At 36.9% G+C, this 23147-nt stretch overlaps 1 protein-coding gene across 9 annotated transcripts in view; it reads right to left on the minus strand.

The window, feature by feature from the left end:
• The window catches only part of QTMAN (queuosine-tRNA mannosyltransferase), a 357381-nt gene that overhangs the window by 254626 nt on the left and 79608 nt on the right, over positions 1-23147 (minus strand). For all 9 annotated transcript variants that reach the window (XR_003003173.1, XM_024744092.1, XM_024744100.1 and 6 more), the window contains exons 3-4: positions 11236-11403; positions 6334-6507 (exon numbers count right to left, since the gene is read on the minus strand). Coding sequence is in view for 8 of the 9 variants with exons in the window: in XM_024744092.1 (XP_024599860.1) it covers positions 6334-6507; positions 11236-11403 (342 nt within the window). In the remaining variant the exon portion in view is untranslated. The remainder of the gene's footprint in view (positions 1-6333; positions 6508-11235; positions 11404-23147) is intronic.

Below are 23147 nucleotides of genomic sequence, written 5' to 3' on the forward strand. Positions count from 1 at the left end.
TTCCCTTTCGCTCAACATTTCCATCAATTCTCTTTTATAAATCATTTGTTCTTCACTGGCCAAAGTCATGTACTAGGGTCCAAAACGTCTTTTCGGGACAGGCAGTACAGAAAGACTTTCAAGAGGTTGGGTTCTAAAATAGGGTAAAAAATGTGTTTGATTTCTACCTATACCTTTACTATCTACATGAGTGTAGGCAAAAAGCTACTTATATTTGTATGGCTGGGTTTCTTCAACTATAAATGGAAAATATCTTTTAGAATTGTTGGAAGAATAAAATGCTAAAATATGTATAATATGCTTAGCATAATGCTGGGCTAAAATAAGACTCAGGAAGGTTAGCTGTTATGGTTAGCTCTACCTTCTAAAGATGACATTGTCAGAAAGCAAGTTGCAAATTCCTCAGATGTTCGGATTTCATAAGACTGAGACCTGTGCAAAGGTCTGGATATATAAAATTCCCTAGTTCTACTAGGCTTTGCCTTTATGACAGTTGCATGATCTAGAGTAGGAAAATATTGGCTTCCTCTAGTCAACATCTAGCTCAGTAAGCTGCAGAATTGCTCCCTTTTTTCCTCTCCATCACACACCATCAGCACCATGGAACTCTATGCGAAATTTGCCTTCTTGAAATGCACAGTAAAAATTCCTTCATTTTCAATCTAATCTATATCCTTTAACACAAAATAGTCATCCTCTTCAGTACATTCCAGTCATGAGTCTCATCCCACTAAGTCTTGAGATCACATTTATCTTTTGGTATGCTGCAAGCTGAATATCTGTATTTCTTCAAAATTCATATGTTGAAATCCTGACTCCCGATATAATGCTTTTAAGAGATGGGGGCTTTGGGAGGTGATGAGGTCATGAGGGTGGAGCCCTCATGAATGGGATTAGTGCCCTTATGAAAGACAGCTCAGAGAGCTCCCTTGCCCTTTGTACCACATAAGGACACAGTGGGAAGACAGCCATCTATGAATCAGAAAGCAGGCTTTCACCAGACATCAAATCTGCCAGAGCCTTGATCTTAGACTTCCCAGCCTCCAGAACTGTGAGAAATAAATTTCTGTTGTTTATTAGCCCCCCAATCTATGGTATTTTCTTATAGCAGACTAAAAGGACTAAGACATGGTATTAATATTACAAAACCTGTTTTGTTGACTACCGATCATCTGGCAGGCTTGGATGCCTTCAGTGCTGAAGGAGCCAATATATATACACCCTAGCAGCAAACGGAGATATGGTACGTGAAAAGGCTCCAGTCAGAAAAATCCAAAAAAGGTGTCTTACTGAAGTGTTCCCTGGTCACCTAAGCTTACAGACATTGCAACTGCATGAAAAAGGGTTAGATGTTTATTATCTTCCTTTAGGTGAACATGGTTCATGTACATGCTAGAGTAAGGTATGACATTGAGCTCCATTTGCTGTCATTTATAATTTATGCCAAAAGTGGGTTACGAATTTCCCTATATTCTTAAAGAGAATTTACTGGCTACCATTTAATCTTTCTTAATAAATCACAGTTATCCATTTGATGTACAAGCTGTACAATCATGGAGGAATGTCTGCAGGGGTTCATCCATATGTAGAGTTGCCTGTACTGCCCTAGAATGGCTCCAGGCTGCCATGCTTTTTCACTTCTCATATATTTTTTTAAACAGTTTATCTCTCTCCTCCCTTGTTGTCAAGCTGTCAGTCAGCTGTCACTTTTCACTGCTGTCAGTGAGCCTGCCTTTATCGCACCCCCAATTTGATGCTGCTAATCTGCTGTCAGCTGAAAAATCAGATAATCAAGACCTCTGAAACTGCATTCACAATAAGTGGTGAGCTGAGCACTCGATGGAGATTTTGAGATAGGAGTTCCAGTTTCTGCTCTGTCTATATCTAGCTGTGTGATTACCAGAAGACACTTAACTTCTCTGGGCCTTTGTGCCTTCATCTTTAAAATATGGAGCAGAGCCTCTGTGTTTGTGTGTGGGGGGGGAGGGGGGAGGGAGAGGGAGAGGGAGAGGGAGAGGGGGAGAGAGAGAGAGAGAGAGAGAGTGAGAGAGAGAGAGAGAGAGAGAGAGAAAGAGAAAGAGAAAGAAAAAGAGATCTCACCTAGACTTGAAGGCTGTTTCTCTCCCTACCAGAAAAAAACATATGAAACTTTTTTGTGAGTTAACAGAATGCAGGGTGGGGCACCACTGACCCTTTAATTGTTGAATTCAAGGATAATTTTAGTCATCACTTTATTTAACCTCACTCCTCTGAATTCACTACCAATCATCTCCTTAAAACTCTCTTCCCTTTATCCCACAGGATAATTCTCTCATTGATGACCTCCTGACTGTTTTATCTTTTCTTCTCATTTCAATCCTGGGCTCTTCTTCCACTAATCCCTTAAGGGTCAAGAGTGGGAAAGGCCAGTCCAAAGCTAAAGATCAAGGTCATAATGAGAAACCGGCAACAACTCCTGAGAAGCAGCACCTGTGTCCTTGAAGCCAGCTTGAAGACTGTGTCACAGTGTGCCCAATGCTGCTGATGTGTGATGTAAGATGAGGACTGAGAACTGACAACAGGATTTAGAGGCATGGAAGTCATCAGGGACCTGGACAAAAACAGTCTCAGTGGAGTAGCTTGAAGAAAGAACAATGGGAATGAAATTGGAAACAAGTGTAAACAACTCTTTCAAGAGGTTTTGCTACTAAGAGAAATAAAGAAATGAGGTAGTAGCAGAGGATGAAGTGGAATCAAGAGAGAATATTTTTAAGATGTAAAGCAAATAGCATTTTTTGTATGCTAATAGGAACCATCCAGAAAAGAGGAAAATGGATGATGCAGATCAGAGAAAAAAAATTGCTAGAAAAATAATTTTTAGGTATGCAAGAAGGATGGGCTCCAGCAAAGAAGTGGAAACAGGGCCTTAGTCAGAAGTGAGGTCAATCCATCAATAGTTACAGGTGTGAAGATAAAAAATATGCACCCAGAAGCACATAACTGGGTAGATGTAATGGTGGCAGCATATAGAAATTCTCTTCTGACTGTGTCTATCTTTTTCAGTCATGATCTGAGAAGGAAGACAGAAGATTTGGTATTAAAAGCTTACAAAGAAAGGAAAATGCAGGATTAGTTATTTAGAAAAGGGGAATTATGGTACACTCACCATGCAGCTCAACAGGTCCATGTGGATTTAGGGGTCATGAATTTAGAGTAGGCTAATAAATACGGCTGGAGGTTTTCCTCCTAATCAAATATGAAAGAAAAGGTGCAAAAGATTTGAGAGTACACACGAGAAAGGAAGTATGATGACAGAATGTGGAAGTTAAACTGGAGAAAGAAGGAGGAAAATTAGGACAAGAGAAGAATGAATGTAAGGAGCTGGCTCCTTACCATCAATGGATGCTATAGGTTCTGGTGAAGCCAAAAGGCTGCTTGAGTCAGGATGATAAAAAGAATATATAAAGGAACCTCTTTATTTATATTAGGCTGTTCCTTTGGCAGAGTACTTCTTTACCTTCCCGTGTTAAAAGAGGGCAAAGGGGAAGACAGTCCTTTATATTCAGGTGGCAATAAATGTGCTAGGTTATAAAACAATGGGGATGAAGGAGTTAATAAGATGAATTAAATTTTATTAAGGTTCTGTTATGTGCCAGGCACTCGGCTGGGCATTTGGCACACATTATTTCATTTAATAGCTACATCATGCCTATGAGGGGATAAGGTAAATATAATCATAACCATTAAAGAACCTAAGCTCAGGGTCATTACACCTGCACAGGTCACAGAGCTAGTAAGTGGCGGTCAAGACTCAAATACGTGCATGCCTAACTACAGTATTCAAGAGCTTTCCCACTTCAAAATGTTTTAATACATATAATGAAATATTTTCAAGTGAATATTCTTTCTTGCTACTGTTTTTCTGGTCTTTGAGAATGAGGCAGTGGAGGGGTGAGGAAGGTAATAGGTACAGCAGGTACTACAAGCCCAATATTGAATTTCTGTATGACAGACATGCTCTGAGTTTTAACAGTTATCAACTTTATAAGTCCTCAAATATTTTGCTGAAATATGGCTTTTTCCCTTCCCTGATTAATATATCTTATATTATATATTACTAGAGCACATTATATTAATAATTTAAGTATATGTTCTGCTGCTTTGTTTTTAAATTAAATTTGAGAGAAAGATAGAACCGTTCAAAATTTTTTTTATTTTTAATCACCTTGGTTATTTTGCCTTTGGAATTACTAAACATTTTTCAACATCTCAACAAAATAATACTCTTTTAAGACTGCAGGCATTAGAATGATTGCCATTCATGCAAATAATCACTTACTTACACTATATGAGTTTGGGTTGGATAAAGCAAATTACCATTTGAAAATAATTCAAATAACACTCTGGGCTAAGACCTTGCTTATGAATGTTATCTTGGCCACAATATTTTTTAACCTTCTTCCATTTAGCTAGATTTATTTATGGTAATACAGTCCAAATTAATAAACTATTCAATTGCCACAGGTGTATTAAACATAGAATGTTGTAGGACTATATCAGATGCAAGTGCATTTTAAAACATACTATTTATTTGGAATTCTATAGCAGTAATAATTAAGATGTGCTATAACTACCTATTCACTTAAAGATGTGCATTTTGACGATATATTATTATATGAGAAACTTAAAAGCATGTCAAAAAATAAGGTTCAAAATATGATCTAAAGCAGCGGTCCCCAACTTTTTTGGCACTAGGGACCAGTTTCATGGAAGACAATTTTTCCACGAACCGGGGGATGGTTCAGGCGGTACTACGAGCAATGGGGAGCGATGGGGAGCGGCACATGAAGCTTCGCCCGCTCGCCCGCCACTCGCCTCCTGCTGTGCGGCCCGGTTCCTAACAGGCCCGGGGGTTGGGGACCCCTGATCTAAAGTATAAGCTGTGTTCTAGTTAATCACAGATCTAAAGTATAACAATCATATTCTTCAGAAGTTGACATTCTCTCATCACACATATGAAAATTATATATTACAAATACATATTATATACATATTTACATATATATGAAAATCAACTGTGATCTTAGTTTCACTTAGCTTTATAGTTTTCAAAACTGTAAATAAATCATTAAGTATTTTTGACAAATGACCTATACTGACAGGAAGATTAGATAGTTAACAGAAAATTTAATCAAAAGTCATAGAGTCTAAATTTTAATACAGTCTCTGACAGTAATCAGCAGTGTGAGCACAAGCCAGTCTGCTTCTCCGGCCTTCTGTTTTCTGAACTCCATAAAGTAAGGATCAGGCAAGTTGTTCTAACTTAAATTTTATGACTCACTAGCTTGATTTGGTATTAGGCAGATTTTTCTTCAATGCAATATTAACTAGTCAGACACTTAAATCAGTATTAGGGGTGTGGAAGAGTGGGTGTCCCCACAGCAAAATCTGGGTGAACTCAGTTAGTCTAGAACATAGAGACTAATGCTGACCTCCTGCATAGCATATGTGGATATTAAATTGTCTCCTGCCTTCATTTCAAGGATGGGGAAGAAACAGCTGTCCCTGAACTCTTTTTAAGGACACAGTCAGTTACAAAACAGCAGCATCCCCAGCTAGTATGATTCCCACTGAAGTAAACTTTCTATTCACAAGGGGAAAATATTCCTGGTGGTAGTAAAAACAATTTTGCTAGGTTTAATCAAAAGTGAAAAGGAATTCTAGAATGTTCCCTTTGAGCCACATCATCCATTGCTAATTCAGGGTGGGCCCAGCAATAAGGGTAATAAAAAATATCCTTAGTGACTGAGAAAAAGAAATGGCAATTAAGTGCATTTGCAACCCAATATAGAAGACCTAACTCTTTAATAAGATAATATAAATAATAAAAAATGGGAGAAGGGGGAAAAAAACAGAAAAAACAGCATGGGAAATGGAAGTAATCTAAGCAGTAAAATTTAACACTGATTTACTTAGAAGTTACTATTATACATATAAACCAATGGGCATAAGCTGAATACAAAGGTTGAGACCTATGCTTGACAATGACTTCTGTAGCAAAACAACAAATAAATAAAACAGTAAGTGTTAAAAGCCAAAGCACCTTGTTTTGGCAAACAAATAAATAAGAGAAAAGAAAGGAAAAACTCAGTATCAGAATTAACCATTCAGTGACAGGTTGGACACATGATTATTTAAAATCTTTGTAAATCACAGCATGGCGAAATAGAACTTGATTCTCTAACTAATCATGCTTACACTGAAAAGTCAAAATTGGCAAGAACATCACCGATTTTTACACATTTGGGGAATAATTTATGACACAATATTGAAAATGGAGTTAAACATACTGACCTGCTCACATCAGGAAACCTGATGGGAAAGTAAATAACTTGGCACTTGGGTCTGATGATGCTTTCCAGATCTTTGGGTCTGTGATCAGGAATCAGCTTCATGAATTTTCCAATAGAAGTAAGAAATGACTCCATATTAAAAACCGAGTTGAATACCACCACATCAGCCACCAGGCTGCAAAGGGAAAGGATAAATGCATATGGTGAGCCCACACTTGTTCAGTTATTTTTATAAGCCTAAGATTTCTTTATTAATCAGAGTTTATACTGCACCTTGGGTTTGCAAAGAACTCTGCACTTCCTACCAGTATTTATCAAAATGACTCTAATAGATAGGTTAGTTTCATTAGCATTATATCAAGGGAAGGTAGATTATTGGCATCACAGAGGAAAGGCAGGAGAGGAATTAAGTGATTTAATGGGATCCTATGACACTTCAAACCAAAGTATTGGGTTGGCCAAAAAAGTCCGTTTGGTGTTTTCCGTAAGATGGCTCCAGTAGCACTTTAGTTGTCTTCAACTTCATTCGAAATAATTTTGTTAGATTGCATCGTGACAGCTGTCATATCAGCGTGCCTTTAAAAAAAAAAATCAAAATTGGTGAATTTCTGTGTAGCCATGTTAATACTGAAGATGGGAGAAAAAAGCAACATTTTCAGCATATTATGCTTTATTATTTCAAGAAAGGTAAAAACTCAACTGAAACGCAAAAAGAAAAGGTTTGTGTGGTGTATGGAGAAGGTGCTGTGACTGATTGAACACGTCAAAAGGGGTTTGCAAAATTTCGTGCTGCAGATTTCTCACTGGACGATGCTCCATGGTCCAGTAGACCAGTTGAAGTTGACAGCGATCAAATCGAGACATTAATTAAGAACAATCAATATTACACCATGCAGGAGATAACTGACATAATCAAAATATCCAAATCAAGCATTGAAAATCATTTGCACCAGCTTGGTTACGTGAATCGGTTTGGTGTTTAGGTTCCACGTAAGTTAAGAGGAAGAAAACCTTGTTGACCGTATTTCTGCGTGCGATTCTCTACTTACACGTAATGAAAGCGTTCCGTTTTTAAAACAAATTGTGATGGGTGATGAAAAGTAGATACTGTACAATAACGTGGAACAGAAGAGATGGTGGGGCAAGCGAAATCAACCACCACCAACCACACCAAAAGCCAGTCTTCATCCAGAGAAGGTGATGTTGTGTATTTGGTGGGATTGGAAGGCAGTCCTCTATTGTGAGCTTTTTCTGGAAAACCAAACGATTAATTCCAACAAGTACTGCTCCCAATTAGACCAACTGAAAGCAGCACTCGATGAAAAGCGTCCAGAATTAGTCAACAGAAAACGCATAATCTTCCATCAGGATAACACAAGACCGAGTTTCTTTGATGACCAGGCAAAAACTGTTACAGCTTGACTGGGATCAAGCTGATTCATCGCCGAATTCACCAGACATTGCACCTTCAGATTTCCATTTATTTCGGTCTTTACAAAATTCTCTTAATGGAAAAAATTTCAATTCCCTGGAAGACTGTAAAAGGCACCTGCAACAGTTCTATGCTCAAAAAGATAAAAAGCTTTGGGAAGATGGAATTATGAAGCTGCCTGAAAGACGGCAGAAGGTAGTGGAACAAAACAGTGAATACGTTGCTCAATAAAGTTCTTGGTGAAAATGAAAAATATGTCCTTCATTTTTACTTTAAAAACCGAAGGAACCTTTTGGCCAACCCAGTGTACTTTTCCGCAATGCCAGGAATTTTCAATATTATCACCAAGTACAGGAGGACCCTTTTCTTTGTGGCCCAACTACCCATGTTGGGTTTCTATGTCAGTGATGTACTTCGTTTTACACCACAGTACTGACAACAGAACACTTGCCATACTTTTCACTGCCTTCAAGGAGATTAATCCAGATAAAGCTATTTCATACTAAGAGCATACCTTCATAATATGTAGTTAAAGTCTATTTCTCATTTTAACCCTTGCTTCAAGAAACTGTTAGGTTTTTTAAAGTTCTGAAACTACACAGGAAGGATTATATAGAAACTCTACAAATAATTTATTTTTCTATTATATTAGATTTGGAGTAGTCAGAGAAATAGAAGAAGTTGGTGAAAATGGATCCAGAAATCCATACCACTAGGTCCTACTGATTACATAATGTATTATAAAGGACCACAACACCATGGACTTTCAGATTTAAACGAAAGAAATATAATATTGGCTGTTGCTTTTGATGCAAAGGCTTGATCCTCTCCTTAGTATTTTTTTATTAAAAATAATCTAAAATACATAGTTAGAAGGAAATGTAAAAACAAAGTTTATGTGTCATTAATATGTCAGTAGTTTCCAAATTTGCCTGTAACATTTTCTTGGAAACCAATGAACACAAACGATAACTATGGGTGAGCTGGATAAACAGGAATATGTACTATGTTCCCTTTATGAATCAAAAAACCATTTTAATAAATCATTGTTTTGTTTTTTAAAATAACCCTCTTTGCTTTAAGCCATGATTCAGTGTCTCAGTGTCACTGGATCTCAATAAAATGCATACAAATGTTTTGATAAGAAGGTATACAAGATCAAATTGAAAAAGCAGTTAGTTTTATTTCACCCTGTAAAGGACATCAAGGAAACTGAAAAGAAGACATGCAAGCCCACAGGACTGTAAAACACAAATGAATAAACAGAGCTTATAGAGCAGGAATACCACAGCAAGTCCTCAGTTTAGTTTAATTCACATTTACTGAGACAGTCAAAGTTTCTATTATCAATACATAGTGGAATGAAAAACTAACAAAAGGAATGTTGACCTGCCACCCCTATCTGCCCCCACTCCTGCAAAAGTGTTTTCCCATACAAGTATTTTTTTTTTTTTTTTTAGTTGCAACCTAGTGCAAACTTGGGATTAGCAGTGATTACAACATGGATAATACAAGAGAGTGTCACAGAAGTGCTGACACAATATCAAGCAATAAGGAAGCCAATATAATAATATACCAAAAGTTGAAGGATGTTTTACAGCTAGTCTGTTTTCACCATATGTCACATATTGTAGTAGTGACCCACAGGTCATAATACATAGTTATGGCATGTGTTCATCAGTCAGAGGGTTAGTGAAACCTCTATTTAAAGTGAATGCTTATGTCGGTCATCTCTGAAGTCTTTAACTGTCACACAGTCAAGAAAGAAACCTGACAGTGCCAACAAAAGCAGAAGTCAGCAAGAAAACTAAAGAAACATTTTAAGAAGCTGGAGTCATACTTTTCAAACTGAATCTGAACAGGACTGCTTTCTGACACTCTTATTTTTCCTCTGGATGACTGCAAGCCAGTTTTTTTCTCATTAAGAGTCCCACCAATGATCAAGCCCACTTCTTTCTCTCCAAGCTCGTCTATCAGTTTACGCTCTTGAGAAGAGCAATGCTGGAAAATTATATATAAGCTTTTATAGTCTCATCCCCTTTGAGCAAAGCAATCTTTTCTGAAACAGAGAGATGAGGGGTAGTGAGCTAAAAATTTTTTTAGCTATCTGCCCTCAAACGGCATTCAACCCAACTACTTAAAAACCCAGTTTATGCCAAATTAAAGTTCCAAGATAGTTTACAGAAATATTCTTTTTCATGCATTTCCTCTCTGATATGAGTGGGTGTAACTTCCATTAACTTTAAAGCCACCCATAAAGGGAAAAATAGACTTAATTTTTTTCCCCAGTTATTTCTCACGGGTAATAAACACACACTATCTGAGGAAAAGAATGAGGCTAATTCAAGAAACCAAAAGAATATTACAAATGTTTTCCATATTGATAAAGCACAAAATGATTTTATTTTTGTTTTTAAAACATATTTTCCCCTCTGTTTCAATATAAAATAAAGAATTTTAATTTTATTATGAAATTTTAAAACGGCTGCTTTTTTTATGAGACATTTGATGTGAAGCAGCTCCGCTCTATTTTGATAGCGCTGCTACTTCATTTGAAGCAGCTTGTAAAAATGATTGCAGGAAAACATTTACAAAATGCTCAAAACACAGAAGTATTACCATCTAGCTGTTTTTCTATGTCAGTGAAACTATGGAATATACTTGCAAAAGAGCTGGGAGTCTGTTTAAACACATCATCAATCCCAGTTGCTAATAACTATTAAAAAAGGTGAGTAAACTGAACCCAATCACTGCCAAACTGACTCCCTTTGAGTGTTGCAGTTATGTGGATGGGATCCAATAGCAAAGCTGTTTCAGAGTTGTTATTAACTTCTTTCATTAACTAAGCTTCAGGAGATACACTTTGTTGAAGTAACAGTAGAGAAGGACCATCACCTTTGAAATGTCATGGTATTTTAAGGCTATGCAGTTTCAGAAGACTCAAGAGTGGAAAAAAAACCTCCTAAAGATTCATTTTCCATAGTTTTCTCTTACAAACAATAAGGAAAAAAAGGACAAAAACCCCTTGCTCCATTATGCTTTAATTTTTGTTTATTCCTCTGTAAATTTCTATTTTGATTTCAGCTGGATACATGGAAAGTAGCTGGTAAATAAAAGTTGACTGTCTTTTTCTAAAAGTATGTCTCACACAGTAGATGATGGAATCAGGGGCTGAAGAAGGTCCCTGTCACCCCTTTGATTCTATTTTGAATGTTGTAGAAAATACAGTTAGATAATTAGTTCAACATTTAGATTGTTACACATATGTATTTTATAAAAGGATTAGCTGTTCTCTTATATGTACATATTGCAGAGGCACAAGTAATTCCTACCATGGAAGGTATGTTTAAACATTTGCTCCTAATTTAAGGTATTTTTAAAATAAGTGTACAGGAGGTCTCCAGATTTAAAAGCTAACTATAAGGAAAAAGATGGCAAACGACTAAATATAATGATACAATCTATACCTACCATGAGAGAATTTGGTTGTATCCATATTGGAAATCCCTCTCCTGACATTTCTTGACAGGATATACCAATTGGTTCTCATGGAAGTACAGAATCTTTTTCAATTTCCCAAGGTCAGGCCGAAGGGCAGCCAGTTCAGTCAGGTTAAGCACTGAGCTTGCGAAGAGAATCCTAGGAAACAAGGAAATTAGGGTTACCACCCCGAGCATACTTGAAGTGGGCATCCTGTGCCTTCTCTCCTCTTTCCTCATCCTACCCCAAGGAAAACATATCCCCCATAGGGACACATCAAGAGTTAAGCCTTAATACCATGTAGCAGCATTCTAAGTTTTGATCTCTTAAAAAGCAGCTGCTAAGAACTATAAAAGCCCTGAATCTCATTGGTCTTCTCAGCTCAGTTACTGAGAGATGCAAAAAAAAAAAAAAAAAAAAAAAAAAAGCTGGATGGATTTTATTGAAAAAAGCCTAGAAAAGCTCCATCTGAAGGACAAATGGAACAAAGATAAGGCTGACTGGGGAATACTTTGCTTGCCAGTTTCATTACACTTTACTTCTTTATGCAACCAACTACTGAAATTCAATATATGAGCAGGAATGGCACGTGTTCGTGTTATGACATAAACCCTTTTGATTTATGCAATAGACTTATCTAGTGAGGGCTTTTTCTCTTGGCATGTTTTCTTATGCCCCCCTTTTAAATATTCTGCAATATTTGTGGGGGTTTTTCTTTTATATTTTCTTCTCGATTACTGGACTGCTAATGGCACCATATGTGTACACTCTGTAATATCCCTTATATAAAACATAAATTATAAAAATGAAGAAAGCCTGGTTCCTTGTCTTTGGGAGATAAAAAGGAAACTGAAAGTCTACCTATCCATGGTTATAAATGAAATAGTGTCTATTTACTCACTCATTCCACAAACATTTATCATAAATGCCTACTAGGTACCAGGGTCAAGCGAGGAAGAACAGAAAAGATGACCAAGACAGCCTGCAGAATGAATGCTGCCAATAACAGTGGCATGAACAAAGTACTAGAGGAACAGACAGACAACTGTCTGGGACAACCCGGAAATATTTCACTAATGAGGTGGCTAACACGTGTGGACACAAAAGAGGGACAAATTACATTCCCTGAGCAGCTGAGGACATTTAGATGGCACAATTTTGATGGAATGCCACCTTTATAACATAATATAGCATCATTTGACCCTTACAGCTTTAATTCTCATTCTAAAAAATGAGGTCCAAGAAGGTTAAGGGTTTTTTCTAGAATCACACTGGTAGTAGTGGCAAAGCAGAGATTCCCAGTCTTCTAAGCCCGAAGTACTATGCATTACACCACAGATATGAATTCATTGTGGACCACTTACATTGCAAACGCTTTTTACTGTACTTAATAAATACAAAATAGCATCCTTGTTATTACCATGATTACAACTACTATAAATTCTCCCTTGCTGACAAGCCAAATGGCTAACTTCAGGTGTTTATATGATCTGCAGCACTAGCCTTTCACATAAGAAGAATGATTACATAATAAGTGCATACATCATAAAGAGGAATTCAAGTGTCTTCTTCATGGGCTAAAAAAGGCACATAAGACCAAAAAGCAGCCACCTCTCTAAACTCACATTGCTGTATTAATGTTATGGTTTATTGTTATAAAGTAAAAAATCTTATCAAGGAGATGCATTTTTAAAAATTGTCTACTTGTACTCAACTAAAGCAAATAGAAAATTCATGTTCAGAAAATGTCCTCTATTTTTTCCAAAAATATTCCCACCACCACCACTAAGTATAAGCTTTTCTAAAATTTAGATTGAAAATTCTGAAATATGAAGATATTTGCTCATCTACAAATCTGATCTTTAGTAGAGAGAACAATAAAATTTAAACTCAGTCAATCTATATTTTCCTTAAAATAAAACGGATGGCAACTTGTGGATCAAGTTGAGTAATACACCCCCCTCTATTCCCACTCCCCAGTCCCAACATAACAAACTACTGCAAACAATGACTCATTGTTAATCATTAAGACCTGAGCAAACTCAGTGTTTTTCACACACCAGGAAGAAAAACTCATTAACTGCAGCTTCCATCTATTCATTAATTATAAAAAACCGTACCCTTATAATGAAGAAATTTGGTAGACATCAACTTACCCAAGTGACCAAACTTAATATGAACAATAATGGGCCAAAGGGATATCATGTATTTCCCAATGTGATACACTGAGAAAGATAGAGATCACCAATTCCTGACAAAAATGCTTGATCTGAATTTGGTCGTGAGGAAATAGCCAGACAAATATTCTGCAAAATAAATGGGCTGGATCTCCAAAAAAGGTCAAGGTCATAAAAGGAAAAAAATCTAGAGTAAAGGGAAATAAAAAGACCCCCAAACAAAATACAATGTGTGATACTTGATGGGATACTGAATGGGGAAAAAAATAAAAAACAGCTGTAGAAGATATAAGAACAACAGGGAAACTCTGAATATAAAATTGTAAAGTTTTATCAATCATAAATTGAAGTGTATTGATTTTACTGCAATTATGTAGGAGAATATCTTCATTCTTAGGAGACACGTGTTGAATTATTAACATGTGAAGCGTAATGATGTCTGCAACTAAGTCTTAAATAGTTCGGTCCAAAGGCCACTAAAAACAAATATTCAAATATTCATAGATAGAAATAAATGTGCAAAATGTTAACATTTGATTAATCTAAATAAATGATATATTGTAACTCACTGATCTAGTCTTGCAAATTTTTAAGTTATACATTTATAAAACTACAAATTTGGGAGGATATTCATTAAATGGCAGTAAGTAGAAGGGAAAAATATGCCACATTCCATAAACAGTAAACCCATCATATATGTATTTCTAGTCAGACTCCAATTGTTCATTTCCTCCAAGAGAACTATCCTCAGGGTGGAACATCTGTAGCAAATGTTTAACTAAAGCAAGCCCTTCACTCTCCTCCTACCACATACCGCCTCTCCTTACCCTACCTACCAGCTGATCCACAATCAAGGAATCCAAATCTAAAATTGAGACTTTCAAATAAAAGCTCTCAAACGAGAGAATGCAATACATTCAGAAGTAAAATGGCAATGATTTTCATAATATTACCCATTTGGGACTGCCCACACCAACACTTCCTTCAGTTTGTTCAGTCATTAACAGGAAACTCATTTTATTTTTATAACTAATCTTGAAATAGCACGCACTACTTCTAAATTGTGGGAATTATCTCCTACATTAGTAAAACATTTCTCTTTGCTTTTTTGCTTGTAAAATGGAAGTTAAATTAGACAATAAGCAACTCCTCAAATATTCAGCTCAATGACACCTAAAAAGAAGTGATGAAGATGCCCACAAAAGAAATGCAGGTAAGATTCATAGGCAATTTTTTCTTTGCCATCCTCCATCAATTAAAAACAAATTGTATAATGCAATGAATGACATCACTCAATCAGCAGCTAATCCCTAGGCTCCCAATGTTCATCTTGCCTCAGGTATTATTTAAGCAATAAATCCTAACAAGGTGAGCTTTACCACCCCACACTGTGTCTCTGGCAGGAAAGGGCACAAGGTGAAAGCAAAAACCACTAGGAACAAGATAATTCCTGACAGCTGCTGCTTGAGCACAAGTTAAATTGAACAGTTTATCTCAGCATGAAGATGTTATAAGGTTTTATGTTTAATATTTTTAAATTAACATAAAACCCAGAGAAAGCAGTTGGGCAATCTTTCACAAACATGACATACTACAATCACTGTATAAGCTGGATTAGTACTTATTACCATGCTACTACAGAATTAAGCTGTTTTTAGACCACCAAAGAGCTTTAAATTGCAACTTTTGTCTCTGTAAGAGAAACCTATATTTAAAATGTCTGCTAAATTCAAATTAATGGCTACATCATTAGCTTACCATCTCACCAAAAGTATAAGTAAGCTGCTATTATAATCGTCTAACCAAAACAGCTCTGTGCTGTAAAAGTACGTGAATGCCGTTCTAGGTATTTGGGACTGTATGCATATACATGCTTCAAGTATTTTCAATGCACATTATACCTACAATCTGAGTCATATTTGCTTAAGGAATCCAAAATCATTCAACACAATGAAATTCTAGATTTTATTTTTCTTTGATTCAGTTTGGATACACTAGTTGTTTGCCTTTTATCCTATTTTCTTAATATGTCAAACGAGATGTTAAAATATACATAAGCACTGTAGGAGTGTGACGACTATTATCAAGATGCATACCTTTATACCTTAAATGGCATGAAGGGTCAGTGAAATGAGAAACAGAGGACAGGCATTCAATATTCCAACCACCACCATATACAATCTAGGAGAAAATCCTTCATGGACTAATTATCTCACTCTTGACCCATGAAGTTTTTTCAATAGCCCCCCACCTTCCGAAACCATTTATCACATAATGGGGTACAGAACACAATTTAACACAGATACCAACTGGGGTTGTTATTTATACTTAAATAATTCCCTGCAGGACTTTCAACAAGCCTTTGACAGAAGAGTGAATGCCATCTTCCAGCTGTGTCACCTTGCTCAATACTTAAATTCCTTGTCTAGATACACGCTGCACAGCCTCACCCCCTAAGTCTTTCTTCGTTCTTTTGTTGCCTATCTTGAGTTCCTGTTCCTTGATATCTACTCCCAGAATTCTAGATCCTGTACTTCCTGTGATACAATATTTTCTGCAATGAAGGAAATATTCTATATCTGTACTGTCCAATACAGCAGCAACTAGCTACTTATGGCTATCAAGCACTTGTAGTATAGTTAGTGTAACTGAGGAACTAAATTTTAAATTCACTTTAAGTTTAAATTAAATAGCCATAAATTAATGGGAAAGCACAACTCTGGATGGACCAGCTTCCCTTAACCCAACACTCCACCCATCCTACCTGAATGCAATTCCTCACTGAATTGATTTTCTTGTATAGACCCTTGATCTACTTGTGATAATCTAATTTCTAAGTTCCTCCTGATTTGCTGAATTTCACCTACCAGGGTCTCCAATTCTAGAATGCCAGAATGCCATTTTTTCCTTCTGATAATTAGAAAACACATGGTCATTACAGAAAATGTTTTAAGTACAAAAATTATAAATTAACTATCATGCACAACCACCCCAAAAGAGATGGCCACTATTTGCATTCTGGTGCTCATTTAGTCAGTATACATTGAGCATCTATTATTTGCAAGGTACTAGGCTAAATAATGGACCTAAAATATAAAACAAAGTAGCTCAGGCAAGAAGAAAATTGGCAGGCTGAGGAACTGAATAAGGACCAAGGAAGCTGGAGCAATTAATTCAATGAATGGCCAGAGAAGATGCTGAGGAAGTCTATGGGTCTTCATGAGACATGAAAATAATTTTGAATTTTATGGTAAGAGCAATGGAAAGAGAATGAAGGATTTTAACTAGGGAAATGACAAAATAATAAATGCATATTGGGTGAATTTACCTTTATTCTTTCACTTTGTAATATGTATAAACTATTGCAATTTTAATTTTTTTTGCTTTTAATACATGTTTTTCTATGTTAAAAATTATTTCTGAAACATATATTTTAACAGATTTCATGGTACGATGTGTCATACTATCAATGACCCGAACATGATTTTTAAATTTTTAGATTCATGATTTTTAGATTTATTTAAATCTATAAAGTTTAAAATTTTTCTTGTATGATCTCTTGTATTTCTATTGTATCTGTTTACGTATTTCATGAAATGTTTCATTATTTTTTTACTATCAGAGAACTTTACTCTGACTGCTGTATGGAAAACAGACTGTAAGGAATCACTTTGCAAGAAGGGAGAAGAGTAGGGAAGAGAAAAGAAATGTCAGTCTCTTGGACTAAAATGATAGCGCTGATGGTGCTGAGAAGCGGACTGACTGGGTTTTTGCTGATGGTGCTGTCCAGGTTTGCTGATGAACTGGATGTGAGAAGTGAAAGAGGAGTGCTATCCTTTCCTCTGCTGTATCACTCAATGTAACAGAAGCTCAATGATACATACATGCATACGTGAAAATTACTCCCAAACATTTCAAAAGTCTTCGGCTTAAATATATATTTTTAATTTATAAAAACCTGTGTAGAAAGTTCTAACATTTATTAATCACTGATATACAAAATTTCGTTTTAACTATGCTCTAGTTGTCAGTTACTTTATCTTAATTAGAACATTTCTACTGCACGTTTAAATGCTATGGATTTTCAAAAACCTTGAAGAATGTGCGTAACCAAATGTTTCCATTTGCTAAAACAATTAAAAATTCAAGATGGAAGCATATTTAAAGGAAAAAGAAATGGAGTCATTTAATTTCCTAGGTTCTTGCGGGGGGTAATTTACAGGCTAACACAGTATCCAGCTTCCCAATAGCTGTCCCATGATGTAGCATCAATTAATAGGTCAGTTTTTCCACCATGTAATGTTCCTTTCCTGTGCTTATCATGATGGCTAGGAGATCACAGTGTAAAGAACACTTGTCCAGAAAGCAGGGAATTGAGGTCTGTAGGTAGGATCTGCCACTGAGCAAAATCTCCAACTGGTTTCTTAACATCTATCCACTCTACAGTCATTAACACTCTGACCTGCCTTACAGATGCTTAAAGAGACAAATTACGTAACACCTGTGGTGTTTTCTTAGCTACCAGTGCCACTTAAATTCAGGTATCTCTTAAATTACTCAAGCAAGCTCTCAAGTGTTTTAACTCTTGGTATCTGACATAGTATCTAATCCATAAAAGATACTTAGTAATTATGTTTGTAACAAGAAAGGAAGAAAAGGAAGGGAGGATGGGCCCTATTATTGAAAAAAAACATAAATAAACTGAAATTTTTACTGTGTACAGAAACATTTTTTATATATTTTGGGACTAGCATCTGTTAAGAGTATTCTTGTAAGACACAAGGTACCATGAACCATTCAGAACGTTTATAGATATATCTGTTTTACACCATCTATCAATAAGTCAACAAATCAAAATATTATCAAGTCTCCTGACTTGACAAGCTAAGAGGTATATCACCCCTGTGCCAAAAGAGCTGACAATGTAATTGGCAAAACAAGCCATAAGTAGAGGAAACATTAAATAGCAATAAAAAAGATAAGTAATAGCTCTGTCTTGCACAAGAAATGTAACCAAGCAGTGCAAGGCTGATTATGAATGAAGGCAGAGGCACTAAGCCCTATCCATTCAGAGGAAGAAGAGAAAACTAAGGGCAGCAGAAAACCAGGAAGTCTCAAGTTTACTGAGGGTATAGCAGGGGGAGGCCTGGGTCCTGATGTTTTGGGTCTAGAAGGATCAGTGCTATTTAAATAAGTCAGAGAGGAAGGACAGTGGCTAAAGTTTAGGGTTTGAATAAAAGGAAGTAAGACTGAAAAGGTGATCTTCCACCAGACCTAGAGGTACCCGAATGCAGGATGAGAAGTTCATACTTTATCTGTTAGCCATATGGGGATCCACTGTACATTTATTATCATACTGGAAAGGCTTTATTTCTTCTTACTATCCTTAATTAACTGAGTTATAAATGCTCACTGGCTAAGAAAAGTGGTAGTAAAATGAGAGGAAAAGGAATCAAATAAAGTACCACCATCACTACCACTCTCAAAACAAGGGAAGTTGTTCTACACATAACCAAATATAGATAAAACCAATTCACTTAAAACCACGGCTCTCCATCGTCACTTTTTTTGATAATGAGATACTTAAGTCTCCGTAATGTTCTAAAGAAAGACAGGGACCCATGTATTATGCAAGGTTTTTAAAGTATATCTTATTTAATCATCATCCTAAAAGATATGTCCTATTATCCCCATTTTACCAACTAAGAAATTAAAGTATTACAAGAGGTTTGGTGAAGTGCTAAGACAATAGCAGTTACTAAGAGGCAGAGATGAGTTTCAAATCCAAGTTGATGTGGCCACAAAGTCTCTGCTTTTTCAGTTACTCCACACTGATTTTGAACCATCTAAGATTAGAATGTGACTCACTGTTTCCTGCTAACTGTACTTTTTATTATAGTCTATGTTTGAGAAATAAAAGAATATAAATGGTACGAAGAACTGTACTAACCTGAGCAGTTTCATTTCATCCCTTCATTCATCACGTATTTACTGGGAGATTACAGTTAGACAAATTGCAGAAAGGTGATGACCATCAATGCAGAACCTCCTGAAGAAATGCAATCTAAGCAACACCCTAAATAACAGGAAGGAGTCAGCTGACTGAAATAATGAGGAGGTGGTCAGGGCGGGGGGAGTAGAGAGAAATGGCTGATATTAAGAGCAACAAAGGAAATAGAAATGATGATGACTGGGATGGACAGGCTAAGGGTGACTCAAAGGTTTCTAGCTTGTGTAATCAGATGGGTAGTAGTAACATTCCTTAACACAAGAGGAGAAAACAAATCAGCAGTTGGAGTAGAGGAGAAATACAGAGACAGATTTTACAAATGTTGAATATAAATGGAGTGTCCAGTAGGTAACTAAAGATAATATATAATAGACCAATGAAAGAAACTTCATTGGAGATTTAATTAAACTAAAGGGCTTGGTCACCAAACATGTCTGTTAAAAATGTGGGTCTGGTTTGCTATATAATTTTACATACTGTGCTACTTGTTTCCACCATATTTCATTTCTTTTTTTTTTTTTTTTAACTAGCTTCATTCACTTTATTTTTCTCATAGAAAACTATGTGGTGGCTACAGCTGGAGCCTGGGTCCTCTGCACGGAAACTCTGGTGTGGGTCTTTACAAGGTGGTCAGTGAATTCCTGATACGGAGACTTGGTGAACACCATCTCTTTCCAGAGATAAGGAGTGAGATAACTGTAGGTCTTGTTTCCTCCCATTAGAGTATATACTCTTTGATGAGATAAATTGGATCTGCTGTTCTTTTCTTTGGTAGTTTCCCTAACATGGCAGTTACCACTCTGGATCCTAAGTTCCTTTGTAGCAAGCCCTATATCTTCCTTGTTCATTGTCTTATCTCAGGTGCTCAATAAATGTTTCCAAATAAATGACTGACTGAATGAATCAATCATCCATTCATTACCTCAATGATACTGAGAAAATCAAGCTGGTTGATTCTTTATTTAAAGTGTTCAATATGATAGTCACTTCTACCATTAAAAAACAAGTTGGAAAGCATCCCATGCCCCCCAAAGAAAGCACTTTTCTTACTTCAGCATCCAGTACAATTCTAGGAAGTTTTATTTGATGTCATTTTTTATGGAGCCCATTACTTTCTCCTCAGGGTCCTTAATAATACGTCAGGCACTGTTCTCTACTTCACCATGCTAAAATATCAAGAACTGAAGATACCATCCAAAGAAAAGGAACTCCTGGGGAAAGGTAGGTGTCAACCTGGTATAAAGATCAGGAATGTACAATATCATGATAATAATTCCTGTCATCTTCAGGGATTCGTGATTGTCAGCCTTGATGAAGTAAGTCAATTAACATGTAAAGCGCATCTAACTCGCTGAGTGTGCTGGGAACACGTCATATGGTGTTTTATCTCCATAAACTAATATAATTAGTATGTGAAATATTTATAATTCCCCTCATGATTAATCTACTGTAGAAGACTATTCCTTAACAGCAGCATATCATTTTATATTGGAATGTTCTTTGATCTTAAGTTCATGCCACTCCTGAGTCCCTGGAGTTCATTTCTAAATATCATAAAGTTGGGAGAATAAAGACCCAAGGTAATGGGTATAAGTCCTTTGTCACTCCAATTCAACCCCACCAGTGTTGTCAAAGATTACATACATCTAAGGACACAGTGACCTGTCAAGCCAAAGGCTACTGCTTAAATAGATACATAAAGCTCAGTTCAGGCACAAGCCTGAGAAACAAACCACAGGCAAGCGCAGAGTTGCTTTTAGATATTATCATCATTTAGGCTTGAATATTAAGGCACAGGAATAGTTAAAAGAATCACAACAATGATGACGACAATAATAATATCTGCTACCTGACGTGTCAACTAAAGCAGTGGTCCCCAACCTTTTTGGCACCAGGGACCAGTTTCATGGAAGACAATTTTTCCACGGACCGGGGTGGTGGTGGGGGGATGGTTTCAGGATGATTCAAGCGCATTACATTTATTGTGTACTTTATTTCTATCATTATTACATCGTAATATATATTGAAATAATTGTACAACTCACCATAATGCAAAATCAGTGGGAGCCCCGAGCTTGTTTTCCAGCAACTAGATGGTCCCGTCTGGGGGCAATGGGAGACAGTGACACCCAAAGTGTGTTACTTATGTCCAGCCTACCCCGTGATCTCATTTTGGTCACTGTCACTGCAGAAAACCTTGCTTCACAAAGACAGGATGTTGGAAATGGAAGCAGGCTTTTCAGTGCTTTTGTGGCAATCTCAGCATACTCCGCCTTGACTTGAATCCAGAATGTATGGAGATTTGAAGCTGTCTCAAACATACTTTTAAGGCCACCGTCATTTGCGATCTCAAGCAGTTGATCCTCTTCTAACATGGACAAAGTCGATTCACCTGGCTTATTCACAACTGGGTTGTGGATCCATTCCTTCCCAGTTTGGGGGTCTTTTGTGGTTGGGAAGTAATGCTCAAACTCTTTCAAAAGCTAAGATAGGTGACCATGCACCAGCTGGGAGAAAGAAGGCCCCGGCTCACTCTCTTTCAAAATCTCTGCCAATGTTTGAAACATGTCAAAAATCCCAACGTTCACTCGACCCCCATGATTCCAGTCTGGCTTTGAATGCAGCCACTTTATCTGCCGACTTGAACACAGTTGTTGTTCTCCCCTGAAGTGACAGAGTGAGTTCGTTGAGCAGGTTGAATATGTCGCACAAGTAAGCAAGATTTGCAACCCATTCTGTGTCACTGAAATGTGCTGCCAGTGGTGACTGATTTTCTAAAAGAAATCTCTAGAGCAGCTCTCATAACTCAGAAACTCTGGCCAGTGATCTACCTTTAGAAAGCCATCTCACTTCTGTGTGTAAGAGTAGACGTGTGTGCTCTGCGTCCATCTCCTACAGAGCTGCACAAACAGACGTGAGTTAAGGGCATGTACTTTAATGTGGTTGATAATTTTCATCACATCCTGCAAAACGCTGTTAAGTTCAGGTGACATTTTTAGGCTAGCCAGCATTTCTCTGTGGATGACACAGTGTATAGGCTCACATTCGGAAGCGACCACTTTGAACCGAGTAGTGAAACCAGGAAGCCGTCCAGTCATGGCAGCTGCTCCTTCCGTGCATATACTGACACAAAATGACCAATTCACTTTTCCTGATATGTAATCATTCAAAGACTTGAATAGTTCTGCAGCTGTGGTGTTGGCTGGCAACAAAAGTGCACATAACACATCCTCATGCACATCCTCCTGAAAAAAAAACATATCGCACAAAAACAAGCACCGATGCCTCATTGTCAACATCGGTAGACTTGTCAACCTGGACTGCGTATCACAGTGACTCATTAAGCCTAACAATTGTGCCTCAATATCCTCTGCTATTCCATCAATTCGTCTAGTTATGGTGCTAGCCTCTCCTAAAAGTTCATGACAGTGTCCTTAGCAGCAGGCAGGATCAACTCTGCACCAACGGTAAAGGGCTTCTTAGCTTTAGCCATGAGGTTAGCCACTAAGAATGATGCTCTCAGTGCAGACACATTTGATGAAGTGGTGGCCTTCAATAATTACTTCTGTTCTTCGTATTCACTTTTTTTTCTTTTGGAAAAACTCCAAAGGCTTGTTCTTTAATGCAGGGTGCTTGGTCTCCACGTGGCGAAGCAGTTTTGAAGCTTTCATGGCTTTGTTGGATAGCTGGTCACCACATATTGTTTTTTTTTTTTT

The sequence above is a fragment of the Neophocaena asiaeorientalis genome, unplaced genomic scaffold (genome assembly GCF_003031525.2).
Source record: "Neophocaena asiaeorientalis asiaeorientalis breed wild unplaced genomic scaffold, Neophocaena_asiaeorientalis_V1.1 scaffold11, whole genome shotgun sequence".
Classification (NCBI taxonomy): domain Eukaryota; kingdom Metazoa; phylum Chordata; class Mammalia; order Artiodactyla; family Phocoenidae; genus Neophocaena; species Neophocaena asiaeorientalis.